The sequence below is a fragment of the Haematobia irritans genome, chromosome 4, assembly GCF_050003625.1.
Source record: "Haematobia irritans isolate KBUSLIRL chromosome 4, ASM5000362v1, whole genome shotgun sequence".
NCBI classification, from domain to species: domain Eukaryota; kingdom Metazoa; phylum Arthropoda; class Insecta; order Diptera; family Muscidae; genus Haematobia; species Haematobia irritans.
The window spans coordinates 89,501,024-89,526,052 of NC_134400.1; the positions used below are offsets into that span (position 1 = coordinate 89,501,024).

At 34.1% G+C, this 25,029-nt stretch overlaps 2 protein-coding genes across 2 annotated transcripts; one reads left to right on the forward strand and one right to left on the reverse strand.

Annotated features, from left to right (window-relative positions):
- Positions 1 to 6,677: 6,677 nt before the first annotated feature.
- On the forward strand, positions 6,678 to 8,963 carry LOC142235654 (uncharacterized). Its single transcript, XM_075306915.1, has 4 exons — positions 6,678 to 7,137; positions 7,431 to 7,490; positions 7,554 to 8,442; positions 8,621 to 8,963. Exons 1-4 carry the CDS (start codon positions 6,678 to 6,680, stop codon positions 8,961 to 8,963), a joined length of 1,752 nt encoding a protein of 583 aa, XP_075163030.1.
- Positions 8,964 to 12,283: 3,320 nt separating this feature from the next.
- LOC142235655 (uncharacterized) lies at positions 12,284 to 12,835 on the reverse strand. Its single transcript, XM_075306916.1, has one exon. It carries the CDS (start codon positions 12,833 to 12,835, stop codon positions 12,284 to 12,286), a length of 552 nt encoding a protein of 183 aa, XP_075163031.1.
- Between the last annotated feature and the right edge of the window lie 12,194 nt (positions 12,836 to 25,029).

A 25,029-nucleotide genomic window follows, 5' to 3' on the forward strand; every position in this document is an offset into this window, starting at 1 on the left:
GGTGGGGTTTATTTCCTCAAATTTTTTTACCTCATTTCGACTTTATAGGAAGACGGTATGCAAACATTTTTTCGGGGTATTCCTCCAATAGAAGCTATCAAACACCATTTAAAACAAAATTCATCATTATTTTTAATATTGATGCAAGCTGCTTTGGTCCGCAATTTGCTTGGAGTGGGACAATAGGGACAAAAGGGAGCCATCCCTTTGTTAGAGCTGCTCAGTTGACAATAATCTCAACCTTGTGGATTTTATTCAATGCCCAACCTAAGTCTCTTTCTTGAAATTCAGACATTTTATTTAAAATTGCATCAAACTGTGCATCGAGTAATTTAATCAAATCATCTGATTTTGTAACCAATTTCATTTTTGTGATATGATTAAATGGTTTTGAGGGATTTTCATTTTTATTTGCCTCCTCAGCCAGCTTTACATATTCTCCCACAAGTTCTAAATTAAACTTTACAGTATAGTGTTCAGACACTTTTCGCTCTATTAAGTTTATGAGTGGTGTTCGGACTTCTTCAAGAAACTCCTCGGGGATGAGAATGTTATTTGTATTTGTATATTCATAAATTGCAATACGATTCATAAACGCACTTTTATTTTCCCGTAGTTTTTGCTCTTGCTGTTTTGCTTGCGCTGAAGTTGAGGGCTGATCCGCGATGAAGTTGCCGGCACCAACACTGTTCTGCACACTCTGACATACCCAGTTGTTGAGGGGATTCATCACATTGGGGTTTACAGCCGTAGATTGTCCTACCCAGTTGTTGAGGGGGTTCATTAAATTGTGTTGCGAAGAAGTTGAGGGTTGATCCGCGATGAAGTTGCCAGCACTAACACTATTCTGCATATTCTGCCCTACCCAGTTGTTGAGGGGGTTCATAACATTCGGGTTTACAACTGTGGGCTGTCAGTAGAGAATAACTTCGAATTACAAATCCAGGTTAATTGCTTTGGATATAGGAATTTACATGTATAAAAAAGGGGTCGGTAAAAAAATTTAATGGGTTGTTGTATTGGAGGGGGCAAGTGATCATAAATTAGGATGACAAGGGTTGATTAGGGATGTGGATGCTGGTAATAAGATTGTATTGGTCGATAAGAGTGTGTGGTCTATTTGTAGGGGTTGGTGATCGTCATGAGAAATGTTTATGAAGATGGTGAATAGTGTGTTTGTTGTTGGGATGTGTACGAGTTTTTGCAGGTGTTTGTTAGAAGGAGAGTAAAGATGGAGATTTGTGTGGGCTGTGCTAGAGACCTTTTAAGGGGTTGTATTGCTTGATTTGCCATTTTGAAAATGGTAAACAGGTAGATAAACAGGAGCAGTTAACTGGGAGTTCCAAATGCGGATATGAGGATAGACAGGTAGACCGGAGCAGTTAACAGGCATTTGGAAATGCAGATGGTGGACAGACAGGTAAACCAGAGCAGTTGGAAATGTAGATGATGGACGGACAGAGAGGACAGTTTTATAATATGAGGTGATGTTCGCTATGTGAACAATAAATTTTTGTATTTGTAATAATGGGCAGACCCAAGGCAAAGTTAATTGCATAAAGGATTGGGCATTAGAATAATTGGTGCTCATTAGTTAGCATATCTATGGCGGGAATATCGAATTTAATAGCTTAATGTATTTGTATTAATGTGTTTTCGACTAGTTTAACTATACGTGTATGTGGTGGGTATACCTGTATCCCTCTCAAAGAGATCCCTAACCGTAAGTTGTGCCTGGATGCCAGATGGCAGAATTATAAATTGTATAGCTTTATGCATACGTATTAATGAATTTTCGGCAAGTTTAATGATTTTATGTATTCGTATTAATGTATTTTCGTCGCATTTAATGGTTTATGTATTCATATTAACCCTGCCAGCATTTCAAAGTTCCATTTCATCCTCATCGCTACCACAGACTCGTAAATGTCACCACAACCATCGCGAACTGTGATGGGGGAAGCATATCAAAAAGTACAAAATGTACATGAAAGTATTTTGCCATCACTACTGTTAGAAGAGCCATTTTATTTTTTGTGAAACGCCAAGCGCAACCAGCTTGTTATATTTTATTTAAATAAAAACGAAAATAAAGTTCTGAAAACATAGATATTACGCTTAAAATTGTGAAAGGTATATGGTGAACAATTTTCGACTTTCCAAATAGAATAAAGTGATCGTTTTTTAAATATTTTCCAGGCACGCTGTCTCCATCGAAAATAAACAAACTGGCTGATAGACGCTGCAATATGTAACTTGCTACTTAAAACTCAACATCATTCTTTTATTAATGCAAAAAATTATGTTAAATGTGATGAGATAAACCGAAAAATGTTATATTTATAAGAAATTATAAATGTTTAATCAAGTCAATAAACATCTACGCAATCGTGTTTTACTTGACCATAATGAATCTTCTACAATTACCCTAAAATACACTTTTTCTGATAGTTTGCAGGGGTATTGGCGTCCTTCGCAATTGATCTAAATAGGCACCTAATAATTGCACTGATGAGAAACTTTTTCGTAGTAACTTGGCGTGGTACAACTTCTCCATAGTGGCGGCGCTTTTCCGACGAGTTTTTGATGTCGTATATGATTTTTTCGACGTAGTGGGGATTCTCAGAAGCGCCCCCAAATTCAAAAAATGTTGGCAGGGAATGGGGGGACAAGACGCATTTAATTTAATTCTTATGAGACCATTAATTACAATGAATTGTGCTCATTGATTAGATTATATGATGAGATTATATTGCTGCGATATCGGTGATCCACTGAGAGAAGTCGTTGGAAAAACTAAACCACATAGACGAACGGATGGATTTTATTACTTTTTGCATTCATAAGAATTAGATTTCGATAAATTTCAATTGATTATGACCTAATGATGTTGTCTTATGCTGGCGATCTTGCAGGTGTTAGAGGAAACTAGGGAAAGGGAATGCTAAAGACTAATCTCACTTTGAAGCTAACTAGTAAACAAGGGATGAAAAATGAAAAGGGTCACTTCCATCACTTGTCAACGTTGATGGAAAATTGAAGTGACCGTTGTCAACGATAATTATGAGCGTAACAAATTAGTAAAGTTTTTTATGATAAAGTAAAGGAAATACATTTTGTTATCATTGACATTTCGATAAGAGATCAATGACATTTTGCCGAGTAAGAAATTGGAAAGTAAAAGTATCTTGTTATGAACACTCCTGTTCTAGGTTACATTACCTTAAAACATCGATTTCTAATGTTCAGTTTTCAGTTTGTATTAAAACACGAACCCCTCGAGTAAGGTGTATTTTCGATATAATTTAAAATCCTTTATTTTTTGAAAAACTAAAACTAGAAAAACAACACAAGCGTAAATATTGTTTTAAAGTCCCGTTTGAACGAATAGTAAAAAATTAATAAAAACTAAGAACGTTTCTAATCTTTAAAAGAAAGTGAGAGAAAACAAGTATATACGGCCGTAAGTTCGGCCAGGCCGAAGCTTATGTACCCTCCATCATGGATTGCGTAGAAACTTCTTCTAAACACTGCCGAATTACTTAAGTTGCGGTAACGCTTGCCGATGGCAAGGTATCTTAAAACCTCCTAACACCATCTTCTAAATTGTACGTGGTATATATTAAATCAAAAAAGATCGATCCAATACGTATATAATTCAGTTTGACAAAGTAGACTTAAAATTTTGACAAAATTTTCTACAGAAATAAAATTTTAACAAAATTTTCTATAGAAATAAAATTTTCACAAAATTTTCTACAGAAATAAAAATTTTGACAAAATATTCTATAGAAAGAAAATTTTGACAAAAATTTCTACAGAAATAAAATTTTAACAAAATTTTCTATAGAAATAAATTTTTGACAAAATTTTCTATAGAAATAAAATCTTGGTAGATTATTTGTGGCTCGAGTGGCAACCATGATTATGAACCGAATAAAATTTTAACAAAATTTTCTATAGAAATAACATTTTGACAAAATTTTCTATAGAAATAAAATTTTGACAATGATGAAAATTTTATTATGAACCGAATAAAATTTTAACAAAATTTTCTATAGAAATAAAATTTTGGTAGATTATTTTTGGCTCTAGTGGCAACCATGATTATGAACCGATATGGACCAATTTTTGTGTGATTGGACCAATTTTGGTATGGTGGTTAGCGACCATATACTAACACCACGTTCCTAATTTGAACCGGATCGGATGCAATTTGCTTCTCTTTGAGGCTTCGCAAGCCAAATCTGGAGATCGGTTTATATGGGGTCTATATATAATTATGGACCGATGTGGACCAATTTTTGCATGGTTGTTAGAGACCATATACCAACATTATGTACCAAATTTCAGCCGGATCGGATGAAATTTGCTTCTCTTTGAGGCTCCGCAAGCCAAATCTGGGGATCGGTTTATATGGGGGCTATATATAATTATGGACCGATGTGGACCAATTTTTGCATGATTGTTAGAGACCATATACCAACACTATGTACAAAATTTCAGCCGGATCGGATGAAATATGTTTCTCTTAGAGGCTCCACAAGCCAAATCTGGGGATCGGTTTATATGGGGGCTATACATAATTATGGACCGATGTAAACCAATTTTTGCACGGTTGTTAGAGACCATATACCAACATTATGTACCAAATTTCAGCCTGATCGGATGAAATTTGCTTCTCTTTGAGGCTCCGCAAGCCAAATCTGGGGATCGGTTTATATGGGGGCTATATATAATTATGGACCGATGTGGACCAATTTTTGCATGATTGTCAGAGACCATATACCAACACTATGTACAAAATTTCAGCCGGATCGGATGAAATATGCTTCTCTTAGAGGCTCCACAAGCCAAATCTGGGGATCGGTTTATATGGGGGCTATATATAATTATGGACCGATGTAAACCAATTTTTGCACGGTTGTTAGAGACCATATACTAACACCGTGTACCAAATTTCAGCCGGATCGGATGACATTTGCTTCTCTTTTAGGCTCCGCAAGCCAAATCTGGGGATCGGTTTATATGGGGGCTATATATAATTATGGACCGATGTGGACCAATTTTTGTATGGTTGTTAGAGACCATATACCAACACCATATACCAAATTTCAGCCGGATCGGATGAAATATGCTTCTGTTAGAGGCTCCACAAGCCAAATCTGAGGGTCCCTTTATATGGGGGCTATACGTAAAAGTGGACCGATATGGCCCATTTTCAATACCATCCGACCTACATCGATAACAACTACTTGTGCCAAGTTTCAAGTCGATAGCTTGTTTCGTTCGGAAGTTAGCGTGATTTCAACAGACGGACGGACGGACGGACGGACGGACGGACGGACGGACGGACGGACGGACGGACGGACGGACATGCTTAGATCGACTCAGAATTTCACCACGACCCAGAATATATATACTTTATGGGGTCTTAGAGCAATATTTCGATGTGTTACAAACGGAATGACAAAGTTAATATACCCCCATCCTATGATGGAGGGTATAAAAATGGCTAAATATAATTGCAATTTTTGCATCGCTGTTTTCGCTACCAAAAAAGAGTGTGAACGTCACACCGCGAAACATTGTGTATGTGGTGAATTTTGTGAAAATAAATTCATTTTACAATTTAATCAGAGGATGTGCTCCCAAGTTGTAGGGGGAGGAATTGGTGAATTGACTGCTAAGAAAAGGAGGATGGATCAAACATCAACCCACCCCCAACCAGTTCAACAACAAGTCGTAAAGAACAGGAGTGTGGACTATCACCAACAAAATTATTTTCAAAGAGGACAGCAGACGAATTACGTCCACCACCACCAACAACAACCGTGGATATATAACGATCAACAACAAAACCAACCTCAACCTGCATGGTGGACGGTTGACACCTAACAGCAGTACAGCAACGAGGAGGGAATATCTAACATAATGAATGACCAAAAAATACATATTCTTAAATATATTTGTAATTTTTGCTACACAAATTAGCCCAGCAAAAACATGTTTGAGCGACATATGGTTAAACATTGCGTTTGCGGCAAATTATGTGAAAACAAATACATTTTAAGATCACATCAAGAGATTTGTCGTTACGTCTCAGAACAAAGGACAACCGAGATTAATTCTATGAAGAGGAAATTAGATTTATCAGATAATTTGATGGATAAACCCTCTACCAGTAGCAGCATTTGCCATCAACATCAAATCAACACGCAACATCCTCAACATGATCAACAGTGCACCTACATTCAATGAACTATGTGTGTACTATTAATTTTACAGTAAATCAACCCTCGACATCTGCTGTAACTCAACAACAGTCGCAGACAGACAAATTGAGGGAGATTAAAAGCTCTTTTAAGAAGCGTGTTGCTATATACGAATATCCCAATACACAAGATGTACTAATTCCTGAGGAATTTCTGTATGAAGCAAAAAATTCCCTTATCAATTTAATTGAGAGAAAAATTGAAGAACACACCTCTATAAAGTTCAATATAGAACTTGTAGGTGTGTAGATAAAGCCTGCAATTGAGGCTGCCGCAGTAGCAAATGGAGATGGGGTCAGCGCGCCAAAGAATTTTAATCATATTACCAAAATGTGATTGGTAACAAAATCTGACAATATCAATAAAATCATTGATACGCTTTTCGACAGTTTATTAAATAAAATGTATGAATTTCAGGAGAGAGATTCAGGTTGGGCGTTAAGCAAAATTTATGGGTTAGAAATCAATGTAAACAGAGTCAATTTAACAAAAGGGGCATCATACATAAGTACGCCCATTCCTTTGCGACTTAAAAATGCATGTATCAATATTAAGAATAGTGATGTATACTGCTTCAAATGGTGTTTAGTAGCTGCTGTTGGAGGCACCCCCAAAATCAATGCCAACAAAACATCGACATACAAAGTCAACAGAGCGAGGGATGACATTCATTTGGCGAATGGAAAAATTTTAAATTGTGAAGGATTGCAGTTCCCGTTGGCTCTACATCATATCGAGAAGTTTGAAGAGCAAAACATAAGCGTCAATGTGCTTGGCTACGAAAACGGTGTAATTGTTGGTCGATTTTATAAAACAAATGAGGAAAAGGAGGATCATGTAAACTTGCTGCTACTCACGGAAGGTGAACAATCACATTACATAATTGTGAGGAAGGGTAGAAATCAATGCAATTAGTCATTTTTACTTCTGGTAAGCATTTGTTATTATTATTGGTTTTTCGTATAGACTTTTAAGCAGACAGAAGCGTTCCGGAAATGGACGAATATTTATATGTAATACGTGCATCCAACACTGTTACTCGGAGGATTCCTTGAAGAGACATAAGGAAAAATGTGGTAAAGTAAAAAGGATGATGCCAAAAGAGGAAAATAAGAATTTAGGAGCATAAACCGTGTACATTTGGTTATAAAATAGTATGTAGCTACGATAGTAGTAAAAATATACTGAGAAAATTTAGTGGTGCAGATGCATCAAGTAAGTTCTTAGAGGATCTAATTGCAGATTTCAAAAGGATCTATTATAACCATTTAAATGTAGTCAAGGTGATGGATAGACTGACCCCCTTGGAGGTTAAACAGCATTTGAAAGCAAGAGTTTGTCATATTTGTGACAAGCAAATCAGCGGTCAAAACAATCACAAGGTTAGAGACCATTGTCATCTTACCGGAAAATATAGGGGTCCTGTACACAATGATTGCAATCTACAATGTCAGATTGCTAAATTTATTCCAGTTTTCTTTCACAACTTTTCCATGTATGATAGTCATCTATTCATTAAAAACTTAGCTGATTATGAAGGAACAACTTCTGTAATTGCTCAAAATAAAGAGACATACATTTCAATGTCCCACACTCTCCCGATGGGTGAGAAATGGTTATTAGAGTTGAGATTTTTAGATAGTTTTCGATTTATGGCAGCTAGTTTAGATACTCTAGCGCGTAATTTAGAGGATGATGCATTGCTGAATGTTAAAGAACATTTCCCAAATCATTTTGCTTTAATGAAACGAAAAGGGGTGTTTTGTTATGATTATTTGTCGAGCTTCAGTAAATTAGATGATGACAAACTCCCACCGATTGAGGATTTTTTCAACACCTTGTGTGACACACCATGTTCCGAAGACGACTACACACATGCTCAAAATGTGTGGAGTACTATGGGTTGTGAAACACTCAAAGATTACATGGAGTTATATCTAATAACAGATGTCTTGCTGTTAACGGATGTATTTGAAAACTTCCGAAAATTATGTATGGATATATACAAGCTCGACCCCTGTCACTATTTTACAGCACCTGGTCTTTCATGGGAGGCAATGTTAAAATGTATTGCAAATAAAGTTGATCTCCATCTATTATTAGATGAAGAAATGCATAAGTTCTGTATGAGGGGGATAAGAGGTGGCATTGTGCAGTGTAGTAAAAGGTATGCTCGTGCAAATAATAAGTATATGGAGAATTACATAATGGATGAAATAATGTCCATTCTTCTTTATATTGACGCGAATAACTTTATGGATATGCTATGTCACAATATCTCCCCCAAAAAGATTTCGAATGGGCGAAAGGCGATAAAAAATGTTAATGGAATTTTTCATAAACAGTATTTCAAATTTACCTGCTAATTCGAATGTGGGATATTTCCTTGAGGTCGATCTGTCTTGTCCGAAAGATGTGCATGACTACTTAAACGACTTTCCCGCGTGTCCAGAAAGTAAATTTCCACCAGGTTCTAAATGTAAAAAGTTGATAGCAGATTTTGAAGATAAGAGAAAATATGTCATACACTATAGAAGTCTTCAACAATGTATAGATTTGGGGCTGAAACTGGAGAAATTACATAGAATTGTGTCATTTGTACAAAACGACTGGCTACGTCCATACATTGAGATCAACAATGAACATAAAGCCAAAACAAACATCGCATTTGAAAAAGATTTTTTTTAAATTGTTGAACAATGCGATATATGGGAAGACAATGAAGAATGTTGAGAAGAAGACTGATGTAAAAATAGTTACGGTCTGGGAAACTGTAGGAAATCGAAATGGTGCGTTAAAATTGATAACGATACCTAATTTTAACAGTTTAGTTCATTTCAGCGAGAATATGGTTGTCATTCAGATGGATCGCCAAGAAACTCTCTATGATAAAACGATACAAATGGGATTTGCGACCCTGGAGATTTCGAAGTGGTTTATGTATCAATTTTATTATGCCTTTTTGAAAAAGAAATGCGAAAATGATGTGTCTCTATTATATACAGACACTGATTCAATGGTTCTCGAATTCTTGCATAGGGACTTCTATGAAGAAATAACAAATGAAGAAATTAAGGCAAGATTTGATACTTCCGATTTACCTCATAACAAATTTAATTTCCCCATTGAAAACAAAAAAGTTATAGGTATGATGAAAGATGAGAATTCGGGGAAAATAATGACTGAGTTCGTAGGTCTTAGACCGAAAATGTACTCTATGAAGGTAGAAGGAGGAAAAGAACTCAACAAATTAAAGGGTGTCAAAAAATCTGTACTTAAAAAATATACCATCGATACATATCGTGATTGTCTGTTTAACAGATCAAAACTAAGTGATGATATGCTGCTATTTAGATCAAAAAAACAGGTTCTATACACAAATAGAATAAATAAAATAACTTTGAGTTGCGATGATGACAAAAGAAAAGTTAGAGATGATGGTATTAGAATCTATGCGTGGGGGCACTACGCAATTACAAGTGTACATGCTAAAGTTAATAATGCCAATAATTTAGAAAATATAACTCCCATAGTATTTGAGGAGAATTTCAACATTCACAGTATTGATATGGCAACAGTAGACGATTTACATGAACTCAATCTGGAAAACTAAGTTACTCATGTTATTTATAACTATTTAGTATAAGCAATTTATATATATATATATATATATATATATATATATATATATATATATATATATATATATATATATATATATATATATATATATATAATATATATATATATATATATATATATATATATATATATATATATATATATATATATATATATATATATATATATATATATATCTATATATATATATATATATATATATATATATATATATATATATATATATATATATATATATATATATATATATATATATATATATATATATATATATATATATATATATATATATATAAAACGAAAAAAAAAACATAACTATTTATTTAATCATATTTATTTATTTAAATATTAAAAACTTAAGTCAAGGCATATTAATTAAAGGTAAAGTCATGCAATCAGGTGACTAATATCGACATTCATTTTGTCAAAGTCTTTGTTTACGTTTAGTAGGTTTGTTTACATTCTTTGTGTACATAAATATTGCTTTTATTTACATTGTGTTCTTTGTATGGGTTAGTTTTATGAAACTTTTCGCCTACGTGTTAGAAACTGGGGAGAAAAATAAAAGAGTTTTCTTGAAAATCTGTTAAATATAATTATAGGCATAATTGATACTGCTACATTATACGCTTTACAGACTATCAGTTATTCCGGACGGAATGTCGGTGTTTGTAAAGAATCTTACTGGGGAGAAAAATAAAAGAGCTTTCTTGAAAACTGTTGAATATAATTATCCAAATTTACAACAAAGTCCAAACGATCAAAATTTAAAAAGATATTGTCGGTGAATGTGTTTCCCAAGGAGCCGCTAACTGCAAGTTTCGAGAGGACTGTGATTATTGGCCTACAACAAAGCCTGGTTGAAGTTGTGAAGGAAACACTGAAAGGCGCAACTGTGAACATGCAAATAACACTGGATGCCTAATTCGTTGAACGTATTGTAAAAGTAAAAAACCTAGAGGTGGCTTGGCAAGTGATTTGTTATAAAATAATTTTCTTTGAAAATATCTCGTAATGGATTGTCAGTACACATTTTTTTAACCGGCAATTCTTTCTATTTATATCTTAAGGAAATTGTAAACAAAATGATGCTACCATCTCGACAAGAAGATAATTTGGGATTGGCCTATATGGAAGCTACTATATTAAAATATGACCCAATATATAACAAATTTGGTATAGCTCTTAACGATCTCAAATATCGGTCTTTATGGGGGCTATATTAAAATTTTCTCGAGAAGGCAAAAGACGGCTGTGCAAAGTTTTCGCATGGTAGCTCCATTACTGAAGACTGTAGCGTAATTTCAACAAACATCGTTCTCTTTACGATTTCGCAAAATTTCGAATTGCCAATAACTCGTCAACCGATACCCCTTTAGAAATTAAATTCCTATTCCTGATACAGTTTTTGAAAATATCGTATTATATATTACAGTGCCAAATTAATGATTGAGACAATGTTTGCGTTTTGCGAATTCGTAAACCATTCCGACTTACTTGATATTTTGAATATTTGTATTACAGTTATAGATATATTTTAACACTTTAATTCAATTCTTACATTTAATAAAAAAAAAATGTAGTTTCTTTTTGGTGTAGCTAAAGAAAGAAATAAAAAGAAAAAATATGCGGAAGTGTCAACTTTGTGGGACAATACCAAAAATGGGCCGTTTTTTAGCGTAACTAAAAGTTTTCGATGTTGCATTACGTGGAGTAAAATTTGTGGCATTGAATTTAAGCCGAATCATTTTATATGCGGGGATCACTTGCCTTGAACTTAAGTCTAAGTAAGAACAATAAATAAATAATATAAAAATACTATTCATGTTTTATTAAATAATTTTTCGGACAACTCCAGTCAAAGGCAGTGGGCTGAAGTGTTTTGTGGTATGGGTTTACTCGTCTCAATTTCTAATTTAACATCAATTGGTCCATGTTTAATCATCTCATTCTGATGACTATGAGTGGAGTAGTCTTGAAAGTTTCATGACTTAAAATTGTTTGCGGTTCTCGATGATAATAGTTTTCTTGACATTTTATGTACATTTCATATAGAACTGCATATCTGTTGTCATCGAACTTTAAATTTAAGTCGTCATACGGATATGTCTCTGAATTTAAATGTACTTTTATATTTGTTAAGTGACAATGAGTAAATTTTCCTTCCCGTTCAAATGCAATCAAGATGAAACGAGGCCTTTCCCTATTCAGAGATAATTTTACATTCCAGTAAAATGACAATCCCAACTTCGGAATGCAATTGGTAGCGGTGTTCCATCACGAACGGTTTTCATCACTTTTATTTTCATTGCGTCAGAGAGGTATACATGGGGGATCCACCACACTACATTTGTAATGTTTAAATTTTATTTGGAGTCTGATGAATAACATGCGTGGTTGTTGCTAGAACTGCGTAAAAGTATAAGTTCGTGTTTGCTGTATAATATAATTTTATTAAAATAATCGGCAAACCCCAATAACATTTTCAATGGTACATAAAAGTTGAATGTATTAACAGACATATCCTTTAAACAACTCCACCCAGCGTTCAGAAGCATATTACTCTCAGAACTTGTTAGAGACGAGAAATTTTTTATTGTACTCGATATTCCTAGATATCTCGATCGATCAACTTCAACACCGATTAGCTCATAGCGGATTTCATCAAACATGTGTGCTATACAGTTGTTTCTCAAACGAGCATTGGTTGCCTTCTCCCCATTACCAACTGTTATAGTACCCTCAATGTAAATATAACTTTCAGCTGGTAATACATACAAGTCTTGGTTTTGAATAGTTATTCTAATTTCATCATTGTTTTCAAATGAGGGTATATATGGTACATAACTATGATAGTCTTTTTTAATTATGTTTTCATCTGAAAACGGCTTTTCAGTTACATTGAGAATATCACTCATTTTTGTTTTAATCGAAGGTTGAGAGATTGTAAATACTTTTCTATTTTCTTTTTGACTTTCCGCTTATATATTTATCATAAATAATCATCGTCCAGCTGGTCTTAGATGAAGGCGCAGAGTAATTTCCTCACCGCGAAAGTTTATTAAGCGTTCGTTATGATCAACAATCCACACTTTAAGCGAACTAATTTATTTGACGGTTACAGGCAAATAAATTATATTTCTGGGTATTTCATCTAATTTATATCCTGGAGAAACATTTATGGCAGGTTAAAACCATTCATAAAAGCACCAGCGATAATATTGCATTGTACTTGAATAGCATTTACTCTCATAATATTAACGGGGAGGGATGATTTATGTTTTATTTTGGGTAACAAAACTCCTTTTTTAAAATCCAATGGACGACCAATAGAGCGTTCATGATTAAAATCGATTACGTTGTGTGAGGAAAATATTTCAATTTGTAGGGTGTTGTTGTTAGCTGCAATTTCCATTGTTTTTGAACCATTGTTTAGCCCATATGCCATATTAATGTAACCGACTATGTCTTCCAATTCGTATGATCCTATTGGAATTTCAATTACCTTCTCCCCGATGTGAAATAGATTATAATCATTGTCGACGTTTGGTATGGAGTTATATGAATGAAAATCTATTAATGCGCTTTCGTAATCACCAGACAGCTGTAGGGAAGGGAAATATTCTGCTGTTAGGATTGATGATTTGCCGGTCAGAGCAAGCGTTATTGACATAGTGAGTTCTATATCTTGAATGGTAGATAATTACACATCATATTTTATTATATTTATTTTTAATATATTAAGTCGGTTTTATTTATCCATGAGTTATGTTGATTTGAGAATCCAAGCTATTTAACATAAACGCGATCTCCTTTAGTTTTTAAAACCTTTTCAACAAGAAACGAATTGGGGTAACTGGTTCGCTTCGATTCCTCATAAAAACATCCCTTAATGGGATTCCCCTGATAATCTTCCAATGTGTATGTTACTGGGTTTGTGACTTTGATTAATTTAATACGGAATATCTCTGTACTGAAATTCGGCATGTACCCCTTTTCAAATATATTCTTATATTTACTTATTCGAACGAAATCACCCACTTTGTACTTATGAGGACCGAATATTTTGAGATATATTGAGTCCAATCCACTTGTAGTTTCCATTAATAGAAAACTCAGGATACATTTTAGATTTTAATGTGCAGTTGAATCGTTCAACATTTGATGCTTTCATTACACTATACGTAGAATAGTGGTTGATGGAATATTTTTTCATTAAGTCTTCAAAACTTTTATTGAAAACTCTTTTCCATCATCAGTTTGTAAATTTTTCGAAACTTTTTCGTCTTTTAGTGTCTTGTGGAAAGCTGTTGTAACATTATTTGCATTTTTAGATTTAGTTGCTTCAGCCCAAGCATATTTAGAGAACGTATCGATAACTGTTAACAAGTATTTGTACCCATTATTTACTCTTGCGTAATTCCCCATTTCAACGAGATCTGCTTGCCACAAGTCATCGATTCCCTTCATGATCACTCTGCGACGAGAAAGTGTTTACGCGCCTGAGAATGAATTTCATTTACGATCCCCCTCTTCTCCATTATTCGTCTATTTTATTAAATATTAATGTTGTGAAGGGGGAAATTTACTCATTGTTTCATAAATAGTCGCTAGGGAGACTTTCAATTGTGAAATCTTTTCATGTGTTTTGTAAAATTCTTCGCTTAAACCTTCGCTTCGCTTAAATTTTTCATTTTTTTATGTTGTATATCGAGGTTATAATACCGGTCAAAAGTAATTCCCAAAATTTTTTCAGCATTTTTTCTTAGAATAGCAGAGTGACCGAACTTGTCGATACTCATCTTGTTAATAAAGCGTTAAACAAAATGCTAATAAATTATCTCGGAGTTCTTCAATAATGGATACTATTTCATTATTATGATTATTATGACCGGCATTCGATGATGCAATCAAATGTTTGAGACGCTCAACCAATTCATTGGGATTATCCCAATATATATAGTTTGGTTTTCTCATGTTTACTCTCATTATCCTTTTATGAGTAGGTCGAAATTGTTTCTTTATTATTTTGGTATATTTAAAACCTTTGCTACCTTTAATTTGTCCTTCCACCATATAATCTCTTTTATGAACATTCGTGTTAATCAAGATTTTCTTATAAATTTCCAATTCAGAGCTATCATAATTTTGGGGATTCTTATAAAAAAGCTGTTCGAATAGCCCCCATATTTGATTTCCTATTATAATTTTATCATCAGTCAAGTGCAGGTCACTATTTCCAAACTTCCAAACACCTGCACTATCTTTATGGAGACCATAAGATGTATCAAGTTTTTTATTGTTTTCTAAGGTGTTTAAATCATATGAGACACCACCATCATCTTCTTCTGATTGTGAAATCTTTGTTTTCATATTCCTTTTTACTGAAATCATTTCTTTTGGGTGACGTTGAGGTTTTACTTTCTTCTACCTTAATTTCTCTCTTTGGTGATATCTCATCAAAATTTGAAATACTAATTTCTTTACTCATCTTTAACATTTTTTTGAGGGGGACTATAAACGGTTTGAAGGTATTTTCAAGTTGTGAAGTAATCACATTTTCCCCATGCTTAATATCTTCACATTTTCGTCTTAGAATTTTTCTCGTCTTTACGGGTTTTTTTTAATGTATTTTCATCCATTCTTACGTCTGTTTTAAAAGAAATGTTTTTAATTACTAAACATGTATGTACAAATCAAAGCCTTTTCTATATCGTCCATCGTTAATTTCATCATCCTTACTTATTGTAAGAAACTGATACTTATCTTTCGAACATTCGCAACATATTTCTTTAAATTCCTTAAACGACATATCACTTCCGACATTATCATCATTTCATCTTGTTTGAAAATGATAATAAAATTTGCATTATCACGAATTAAATGTTTTGGAATTCGGGTATAGGTTTGACACAAATAAAAACAGTCTATATTTTTATGTCGTCCTATACAAAAATATGCACGAATGTTATTTTGTTTTTCGCAGGCAACATCATCAAAAATTATTATTGAATTTGTTTTTGCTTGATCCGGCGCTATCACATCGCTGTTATCTGAAAAGGTGTACAACCCCATCCCCTTTATAGGCTTTAACAGTTTTTTCAGATATTCATGCTTCGGTTGGTATAGTGATTTTGAATAGAGACAGATATTTTCAAATTTTAGTCCGTTTGGACTTTCTATTAAACTAATCATAGTATTAGTTTTACCATAGTTTGAGGGACCGACAATTAAAGCTCGTATTGAATTGGGTAGCAATGTACTATGTCTCGTTTTAATTGATCTATTATTTAGAAAATCATAGTTTTGAACTTTTATATTTTTATCCTGCTTTATTAAGCGCATTTTGATTACTGTGGATGTATTGTTTTTCTCTCTCCTTTTATGTCAGCAATTAAACATATATAAAATGATTGTATAGGCAAAAAATAAAAATAATCGAATGAAAGCTGTGCGAGGAAGAGGACTAGTTAACAAATTAATTAATGCGCTCCCATTTGAATTACATCTACCTGGATATCAATATTGTGGACCTGGTACAAAACTACAAAAAAGATTAGAACGTGGTGACAAAGGAATAAATGCACTAGATGCTGCGTGCAAAGTTCATGATATAGCATACTCTGAAAGAGAAGATTTACAACATAGACATAGAGCGGACAGAGAACTAGCTGAACGTGCATGGGAGCGTGTGAAAGCCAGAGATAGCAGTTGGGGTGAAAAATTAAATGCATATATGATAACAAATACCATGAAGGCCAAGACAAAATTTGGTATGGGAATAAAAAAGAAAGAGAACACTACTTCTGGAGGGATATTTTTACTACAGCGCACATAGGTAGATATTGAGTAATTAGGCGGCCAAAAATCAAAATTTGAAATTCGTAGTAGGCATAAAATTTTGACGTCTACCTGTAGTAAACACTTCCCCGAATTAACCCCCATCCTTTTTTTAACAACCATACGTTACCCCTTCCGTGCAATTAGACGCAATTTGATCGTTGACGTGATACGTATTTCGATTTGGGTGCCCGGATTATATCAAATTTCGCAATACGCATGTATTCTTATTTTAAGTTGTGTAGTGACGTGAAAGTGATTCCAATAGCTCAAGTAAGCTTCTATTAGATAAATAGTAGTTTTAACTTTTATTTTTAACTTTCGTTATATTTTTCGGTAGTTGAACATATCCTCTTTTTCACATAAAAAAATAATTTTTTTAATTTCAAAAGCAATTTTGTTATGGATCAGGATTCGTCCGGATCATATTTTTTTGTTTATTGAATACGTTACACATTTAGCTTTTCTTAAAAAAAAAACAAGAGCCGCAGAATCCCGCAGAATCTCGCAGAATCCAGCAGACAGCAGTTCAAAGTAGTTTGTTAAAAAAAAATTAAAAAAAAAAAAATTGCTATGGAGATGCCTAGTTCATCGGGGGTGAAAATAGTAACTCGTAAATGTCTGTTTGAGCAAACGCAAATTCAAAATTTACCAAATATGGATGAAAAATTGGAATTTTTAGAAAACCACTTGCTATTGTCTTGCGGAGACACTGTGGAAAGAAAAAAGGACCTTAAACATAAATTTTCCTACATCAAACACGAGTTTAAACAGAGATGGCTAAAGGCTCATAAAGTTGAAGAAGTTTTTATGAAAAACAACCAGAATTGGCTGGAAGGCACTTTTGAAATACCAGTGCATTCGCTTAATCAACCAGGTCGTCCGAGCAAATCATTTTCGGAATCGAGTGAACGAAACAAGAGAAGAAAAACTGAGGAACTTCGATCAAATGTTGATGATGAAATGATTATACATGCCGCACAAGTCATATTGCAAACGAAGGGACGGAGAAATGCCTCAAAAGTGCTCAAAGAAATAGGAAATTCGCCAACAAAGGCTAGTCAATATAGAAAAGCCTATTCCAAGACCAATTAAACCATTGCTCCTTTGACCCCGTTCCAAGCACTCAAAATGTTCGTAGAAGCTGATCTAACAAGACGACAATATGAAATAATAAGGGCAACTAACCCAAAGAATTACCCTTGTTACGACCGTTTGTTGAAAGCAAAACAAGAATGCTACCCACCAAAGACGGCATTGCGAGTAACGGCTACCTGCGCAGAAATTAATTTACAATACCTAATGGATCATACTATTCAACGGTTATCAATCTACCTGGAAGAAGTGTTATTAACCCTTAACGAAATTGAAAGAAAGTCATTAACGATCATTTATAAATGGGGTTGTGACGGGTCACAACAAGCGCGGTACAAACAAAAATTCTCAGAAGACGCCGAATCCGATGCTAGTATATTTTTGAGTTCTTTTGTCCCGCTTCAAATTATTTGTGGTAAAGAAAACAATAAAGTGTTATGGCAAAACCCAACACCATCATCACCACGATTTTGCGGCCCTATCAGATTTCGGTATGTGAAAGAAACTACAGATGTAACAAAAGAGGAAATATGTTATGTGCAAAATGAAATTAAGAACCTCACTCCTACGAAAGTACATATTGATGGAAAAGAATTTGATTATAATCACATTTTGAAAATGACCATGGTTGATGGCAAAGTTTGCAATGCTGTAACCAACATGACCTTAACTAGCTGATGCTATATATGTGGCGCCACTTCCAAAGATTTCAATAATTTAAGCAAACAGAACGAAATAAGTCCCGATGCTCTTAAGTTTGGAATTTCGGTATTACACGCAAAAATACGTATTTTTGAGAGCATTCTGCATTTGCCATATAAATTGCCCGTGAAGAAATATGGAAAGAAAAGGACCCAGGAAGAGAAAGCATTAGAAGAAGAAAGGAAAAAAGAAATCCAAGAAAGAATCCGCTTAGAAACTGGCCTGTTGGTTGACATGCCTAAAGCCAATTTTGGTAATACCAATGATGGAAATACGAGTAGGAGATTTTTTGAAAACACAGAATTAGCGGCGGACATAACAGGCATTAACCACGAATTAATATATAGATTTAAAATCTTATTAGAGGCGATTTCAAGTGGACACAAAATAAATACAACAAAATTCAAAGAATATGCCTTCAACACCGCGCAAATGTATGTGGAATTATACGACTGGCATCCCATGACTCCAACAATGCATAAATTACTATTACATGGGGCGACCATCATAGATAATGCACTGTTGCCCATCGGCCAATTGTCGGAGGAGGCTGCAGAAGCACGAAATAAACATTTTCGGTCATACAGATCAAGGGAAGAATGCAACCGTGATATTTATCAAAGATTGCTCCTTACTTCAGATCCACTCGTAAGTAGTGAAAGATCGTTAAAGAAAACTTCACACAAGATTTTTTCTAGTGAAGTTATAGAACTATTAGAACCTGCCGAGCCCCACACAATATAATATTGAGCACGAAGTCGAGATAGAAACATCTTTCAATAAGAAAATTTAATTCATTTTTATTTATTTATGATTTATGAGAATAAAATGTGTTTTTTATTATAAAATATATGTTTTTCTTATTTATTTTTTAAAATAAATAGGTAGTTTTTTTTTTAAATACAGTCTTTCGAAGCCATTAACGTCCAAAAATATTTTTGGCCGCCTAAATATTTCAAATCGACCACTGTGCAGCGGTTAAAAAGGCCACTTCAATCCTAAAGAAAGAAAACCTTCAGATATTAATGCTGCTATAAAAGTGGCACGAAATGTAATTAGTAAGTCTTTCAAGGGAAAGAAATCACAAGTTGTCATTCCAAGAGTTATTACACACAAAAAAAAATTTTTCTGATTCAATCACCAAATTAATTGATCCAATTAATTTTTTAATTGAAATGTCTTCAATCACGAAAATGATAGTATCAATCACAGTTTTAATTGGGCATAGAAAAAATTTTTGATTAAAGAATTTATTGATTTTTTCAGCAAATTTCAATTAATTTTTTAATTGATTCAATTAAAAATTTAATTGATGTTGATTGCAAAACTCAATTAATTTATTAATTAAAAAAGGTAACTATTTTTAATTACTTTCTGAATTGACTTAGAGTTTTTATTTGGATTAACAAATCATTGTTTGAAATACATTTTTAATTAAAAATTAAAAAAAAATCAGCACTTTTTTTAACTGAATAAGTCTTCCGAATTTGATTAAAAAGTTAATTGTATCAATTAATTTTTTAATTAAAAATTTTAAAATTTTCAATCACTGGCTTAATTAACTTAATGTTTCTATCATGATTAAAAAGTTAATTGTATCAATTAATTTATTAATTGAAAACATTTTCAACTTCAATTAAATTTTTAATTGGAAATATTTTGGTGATATTTTTTTCTGTGTAGGGTACCGAAAATTGGTGGTTTCCTACCCTTAATACCAATTCTAACAGCACTAAGTGCTGTAGGAGCGTTGGCATCAGGCGGTGCATCCATAGCCAAAGCAGTGAACTCAGCCAAAACAGCGAAGCAACAACTGGAGGGAAACGCACGACATAATAGAGCCATGGAAAGTGTGGTGGTGGGAAAAGGTCTTTACCTGAAACCCTACAAAAATGGTATGAGTTTAATAGTCAACAATAAACAGCACGCGTTAAAAAACTTATAAGTCAGCTACATAATAGAGCGTTAACAGATAATGAATTGAATGAATTTGCTTTAAAATATATTCCACACTTTAGAGGTGTATACATGAGAGATAAATTACCACAAAAACCACATACAATTGAGTGTGGTATAGTAAACCTTGACACCTACAAAGGTGCTGGTACACATTGGGTAGCCTATTATAAAAACAAGGATTCAATTGAATATTTCGATAGTTTTGGTTACTTGCAACCACCATTAGAGATTTTAAGATATTTAGGAAAAAAGTACAGTATAATTATAAGCGAGTACAAAGGTTTAATTCCTTCAACTGTGGACATCTATGTCTTTCATTCCTCAGTCAATTTTAATAAAACAAAAAATTTAGAGTTTATTAGTCGTTAAATGCATATATCATCAGTTTATTAGTCGTTTTTATTTAAGTAATTTATTGGCTATCTACTGTAGCATACGAGTTATAAATTTCAACATCTTTTTAATAATGTTTTTCATTTTTTTTACCAAATTCGAAACAAAGTCGTGTTAAATCAACAACAACTTCTTTTTCCTCTAATTTCGTTTATTTGAATGTAAGTTTTCTTTAATCTAGCACACACACAAAAAAAAATTTTTCTGATTCAATCACCAAATTAATTGATCCAATTAATTTTTTAATTGAAATGTCTTCAATCACGAAAATGATAGTATCAATCACAGTTTTAATTGGGCATAGAAAAAATTCTTGATTAAAGAATTAATTGATTTTTTCAGCAAATTTCAATTAATTTTTTAATTGATTCAATTAAAAATTTAATTGATGTTGATTGCAAAACTCAATTAATTTATTAATTGAAAAAGGTAACTATTTTTAATTACTTTCTGAATTGGCTTAGAGTTTTTATTTGGATTAACAAATGATTGTTTGAAATACATTTTTAATTAAAAATTAAAAAAAATCAGCACTTTTTTAACTGAATTAGTCTTCCGAATTTGATTAAAAAGTTAATTGTATCAATTAATTTTTTAATTAAAAATTTTAAAATTTTCAATCATTGGCTTAATTAACTTAATGTTTCTATCATGATTAAAATGTTAATTGTATCAATTAATTTATTAATTGAAAACATTTTCAACTTCAATTAACTTTTTAATTGGAAATATTTTGGTGATATTTTTTTCTGTGCATGTAGTAATATAGAAATTATAATAAAAGAATGAAATTTGTTTCTGTAGAATTGCATTCCAGCAGACAAATGTCGTTAGGAAAATGCTGATTTGAATAATGGAACGCCATGTTTCTCCATCGATTTTGATTTTATGATCGCTTTGACGAAAAACAAGGAAACAGGTACCATCCTTCTGTCGAAAATCAAAGCTGATATATTCATTGCTAATGTCATTCAGCAGATTGAAAGAGTCGAAAAATTCAAACTGATCAAGCCTCAGTTGAATATATTCCTTATACGTCATCAAATGAAGCCACATCTCTCGTGAAAATCCAATGAAATTCTTCTTTTTGTCCTGTAATCCACATGTAACTTTTAAACGAGTATTAATGAAATACTCGAATTCAAAAACCACATCATGGTTCTTAAACAATTCACTTTTGAAAATATTGGACGTCATTAGAGTAGAAAAAAACTTTTAACACTGACGGAGAACCCCAACGAAAAATACGTATATATAGCCTTCCCGTGTCATAAATTTTTCAGTATATTCAAAATTATTGAGAGAAAATGTCTATTCTACAGAGAAGTGATTTGGCGCTATTGGATTTTCAATACTGCCACGGAAATGAAAACTCTATTTACATGAAAGAGTTAGCATATATGGGCGGTTCTTCAGTCGTACCCAATTACTTTCTCTTCAAACGTTCATTTGATTTTCGAGAATTAGGTTAGGTTAGGTTAAAGTGGCAGCCCGATCAAATTTCAGGCTCACTTCCATTGTGATACCACATTTAACTAAAAGTACCTATTACATATGGACACTTCTAGTCTTATTATTTACTTTTGTGGAACCAACCAGATTGCTCCAAAAACATTAACAAACTGCTTAAGTTAACGTTTTCCAGGTCCGCCAGTAATCTAAAGCTATATGCTCCTAAAATTCGCTTACGCCTTACACAAAAAGCAGGACACTCACACAAGAGGTGTTTAATCGATTCCTTTTCCTCCACATCATGACAGCTTATACAATAGTCATTATACTTCGCACCTATAGTTTTTGCAAATTCGCCTATCAGGCAGCGACCCGTTATAGCAGATATCAGGAGTGCTATCTGACGCCTTGAGAACGCTAGCATATCTAGTGTGCGGTTTAAGTTTAAATGGGGCCATATTTGCTTGGTGTCGTTACAACCCTTGCAATTCTCCCATCGAATATTGACCATCATAACAGCCTTCTCACGCAGTAAGAGCTTGCAGGTGGCCAGAGGCATACCAAAAGATTCTAGTTCCCCTGGAATATGTAAGGTAGTTCCCAGCCTTGCTAACACATCTGCTTCGCAGTTCCCCGGTATGTTCCTATGGCCGGGCACCAATATTAGGTGAATATTGTACTGCTCAGCCATCTCGTTGAGAAATTTGCGGCAGTCTATGGCCGTGTTTGAGTTAAGGAACACAGAGTCCAAGGATTTTAGTGCAGGTTGACTGTCTGAGTATATATTAATGCCAATATTTGTTGGAACATTACCTCTCAGCCAACTCACCACCTCTCTTATTGCCAATATTTCAGCCTGAAAAACACTAAGTGATTAGGTAATCTTTTCGCTATTCGAATTTTCAGATCTTTAGAATATACTCCGAACCCCACTTGTCCATTCAATTTGGAGCCATCAGTTTAGAAATCTATATATCTTTTATTCCCCGGGGTCTGTGAATACCACGCCTCACTGTTGGGAATAAGAGTTTCAAACTTTTTGTCGAAAAGTGGTTTTGCCAGGGTGTAATCCACTACGTTAGCCACATCTGGCATTAATTTGGGGACCGAACTATGACCGTACATTTTTTCCGACCACAGCGATAGCACGCGCAACCAAATGCCAAAATGTCTAAAGGCAATAGATGTAGCATGACATTAAGGGAGTCTGTTCCTGTCGTTCTAAATGCGCCTGAGATACATAAGCTCGCCATACGCTGAACTTTATCTAAACAAGTCGTTTTCTGAAGTGCCGGCCACCAGACTACAACACCATATAGCATCATAGGTCTAACTACTTCCGTGTATAGCCAATGCACAATTTTTGGTTTTAGTCCCCACTTTTTCACTATTGCCTTTTTGCACGAGTACAAAGCTACTGTGGCTTTTCTCGCCCTCTCTTCAATATTAAGCCTAAAATCCAGCTTCCTGTCCAAAATAACGCCAAGGTATTTTGCACACTCACCAAAGGGAATTTCAGTACCCCCTAAGGAAGTGGGCCTAACCGTGGGAGTTTTGCGATCTTTGCAGTACATGACTAGTTCTGTCTTTGCTGGATTTACCCCAAGACCATTATCTTTCGCCCATTTCTCAGTCATCCGGAGAGCTCTCTGTATAATATCTCTGATTGTGGATGGAAAATTTCCCCTGACTGCTAGCGCCACATCATCTGCGTATGCCACCTCTTTTATCCTTTCTTTTTCTAGGGAAACCAGAAGGTTGTTTATAGCAACATTCCAAAGAAGAGGTGATAGAACTCCTCCTTGGGGAGTGCCTCTGTTCACATACCTTTGTATGTTTGCTTGTCCTAGTGTGGCTGAAATACGTCTCTTTATTAGAAGTTCGTCTAACAGCCTGAGTATACCTGGATCAACATTCAGAGTTGTCAGTCCAGTTAATGTCGAGCTCGGATGGACATTATTGAACGCCCCTTCGATGTCTAGAAACGCCACGATTGTGTATTCTTTGACAGATAGTGAGCTTTCAATAAAGCTGACTAGTTCATGTAAGGCGGTCTCAGTAGACCTGCCCTTCGAGTATGCATGCTGTCGTTTCGAGAGCAAACTTGAATCCACGCTAGTTCTAAGATACATGTCTATCATCCTCTCCTGGGTCTTAAGTAGGAATGAGGATAAGCTGATTGGTCGGAAATCCTTCGCACTCGAGTGAGAGGCTTTTCCTGCTTTAGGTATGAAGACGACTTTTGTTTCCCTCCACTTTTCTGGAATATATGCTAAGTTTTCACATCGTTTATATATCACCGTCAACTAGGGTATAATTCTTTTAGCCACTGCTTGAATTTCGCTGGAGTAATTCCATCAGGTCCGGGGGATTTGAATGGTCCAAAGCTATTTAAAGCCCATTTTATTCTAGATTCCGACACAATTTTCTCGATAGGAAATGACCGCTGAGCCTCTGTTACACCGACAGAACATGGTTCAAGCGTCTGATTTCCAGGAAAGTGTGTATCGATTTTCGAGAATTAACTATAGTAGGACGCAGAAAAAATAACTATTGTCGAAATTTTATTCATGGATTGGATTTTAATAAGAAAAATTATGTTCTTTATCCATATGTATTCCACAAGTATCTCGTCCTAACTGGGAGAGTAAATGTTCCAATGCATCTTGAT

Bases quoted from the DNA above. Each gene is read 5' to 3' on its own strand.
- LOC142235654 (XM_075306915.1), top strand. From the start codon at position 6,678: ATGTATGAATTTCAGGAGAGAGATTCAGGTTGGGCGTTAAGCAAAATT. The intron at 7,138-7,430 runs GTGAACAATCAC...GTTATAAAATAG, and splicing joins CTTGCTGCTACTCACGGAAG to TATGTAGCTACGATAGTAGT. The intron at 8,443-8,620 runs GTATGCTCGTGC...TTTCATAAACAG, and splicing joins ATTGTGCAGTGTAGTAAAAG to TATTTCAAATTTACCTGCTA.
- LOC142235655 (XM_075306916.1), bottom strand. From the start codon at position 12,835: ATGAGTGATATTCTCAATGTAACTGAAAAGCCGTTTTCAGATGAAAAC.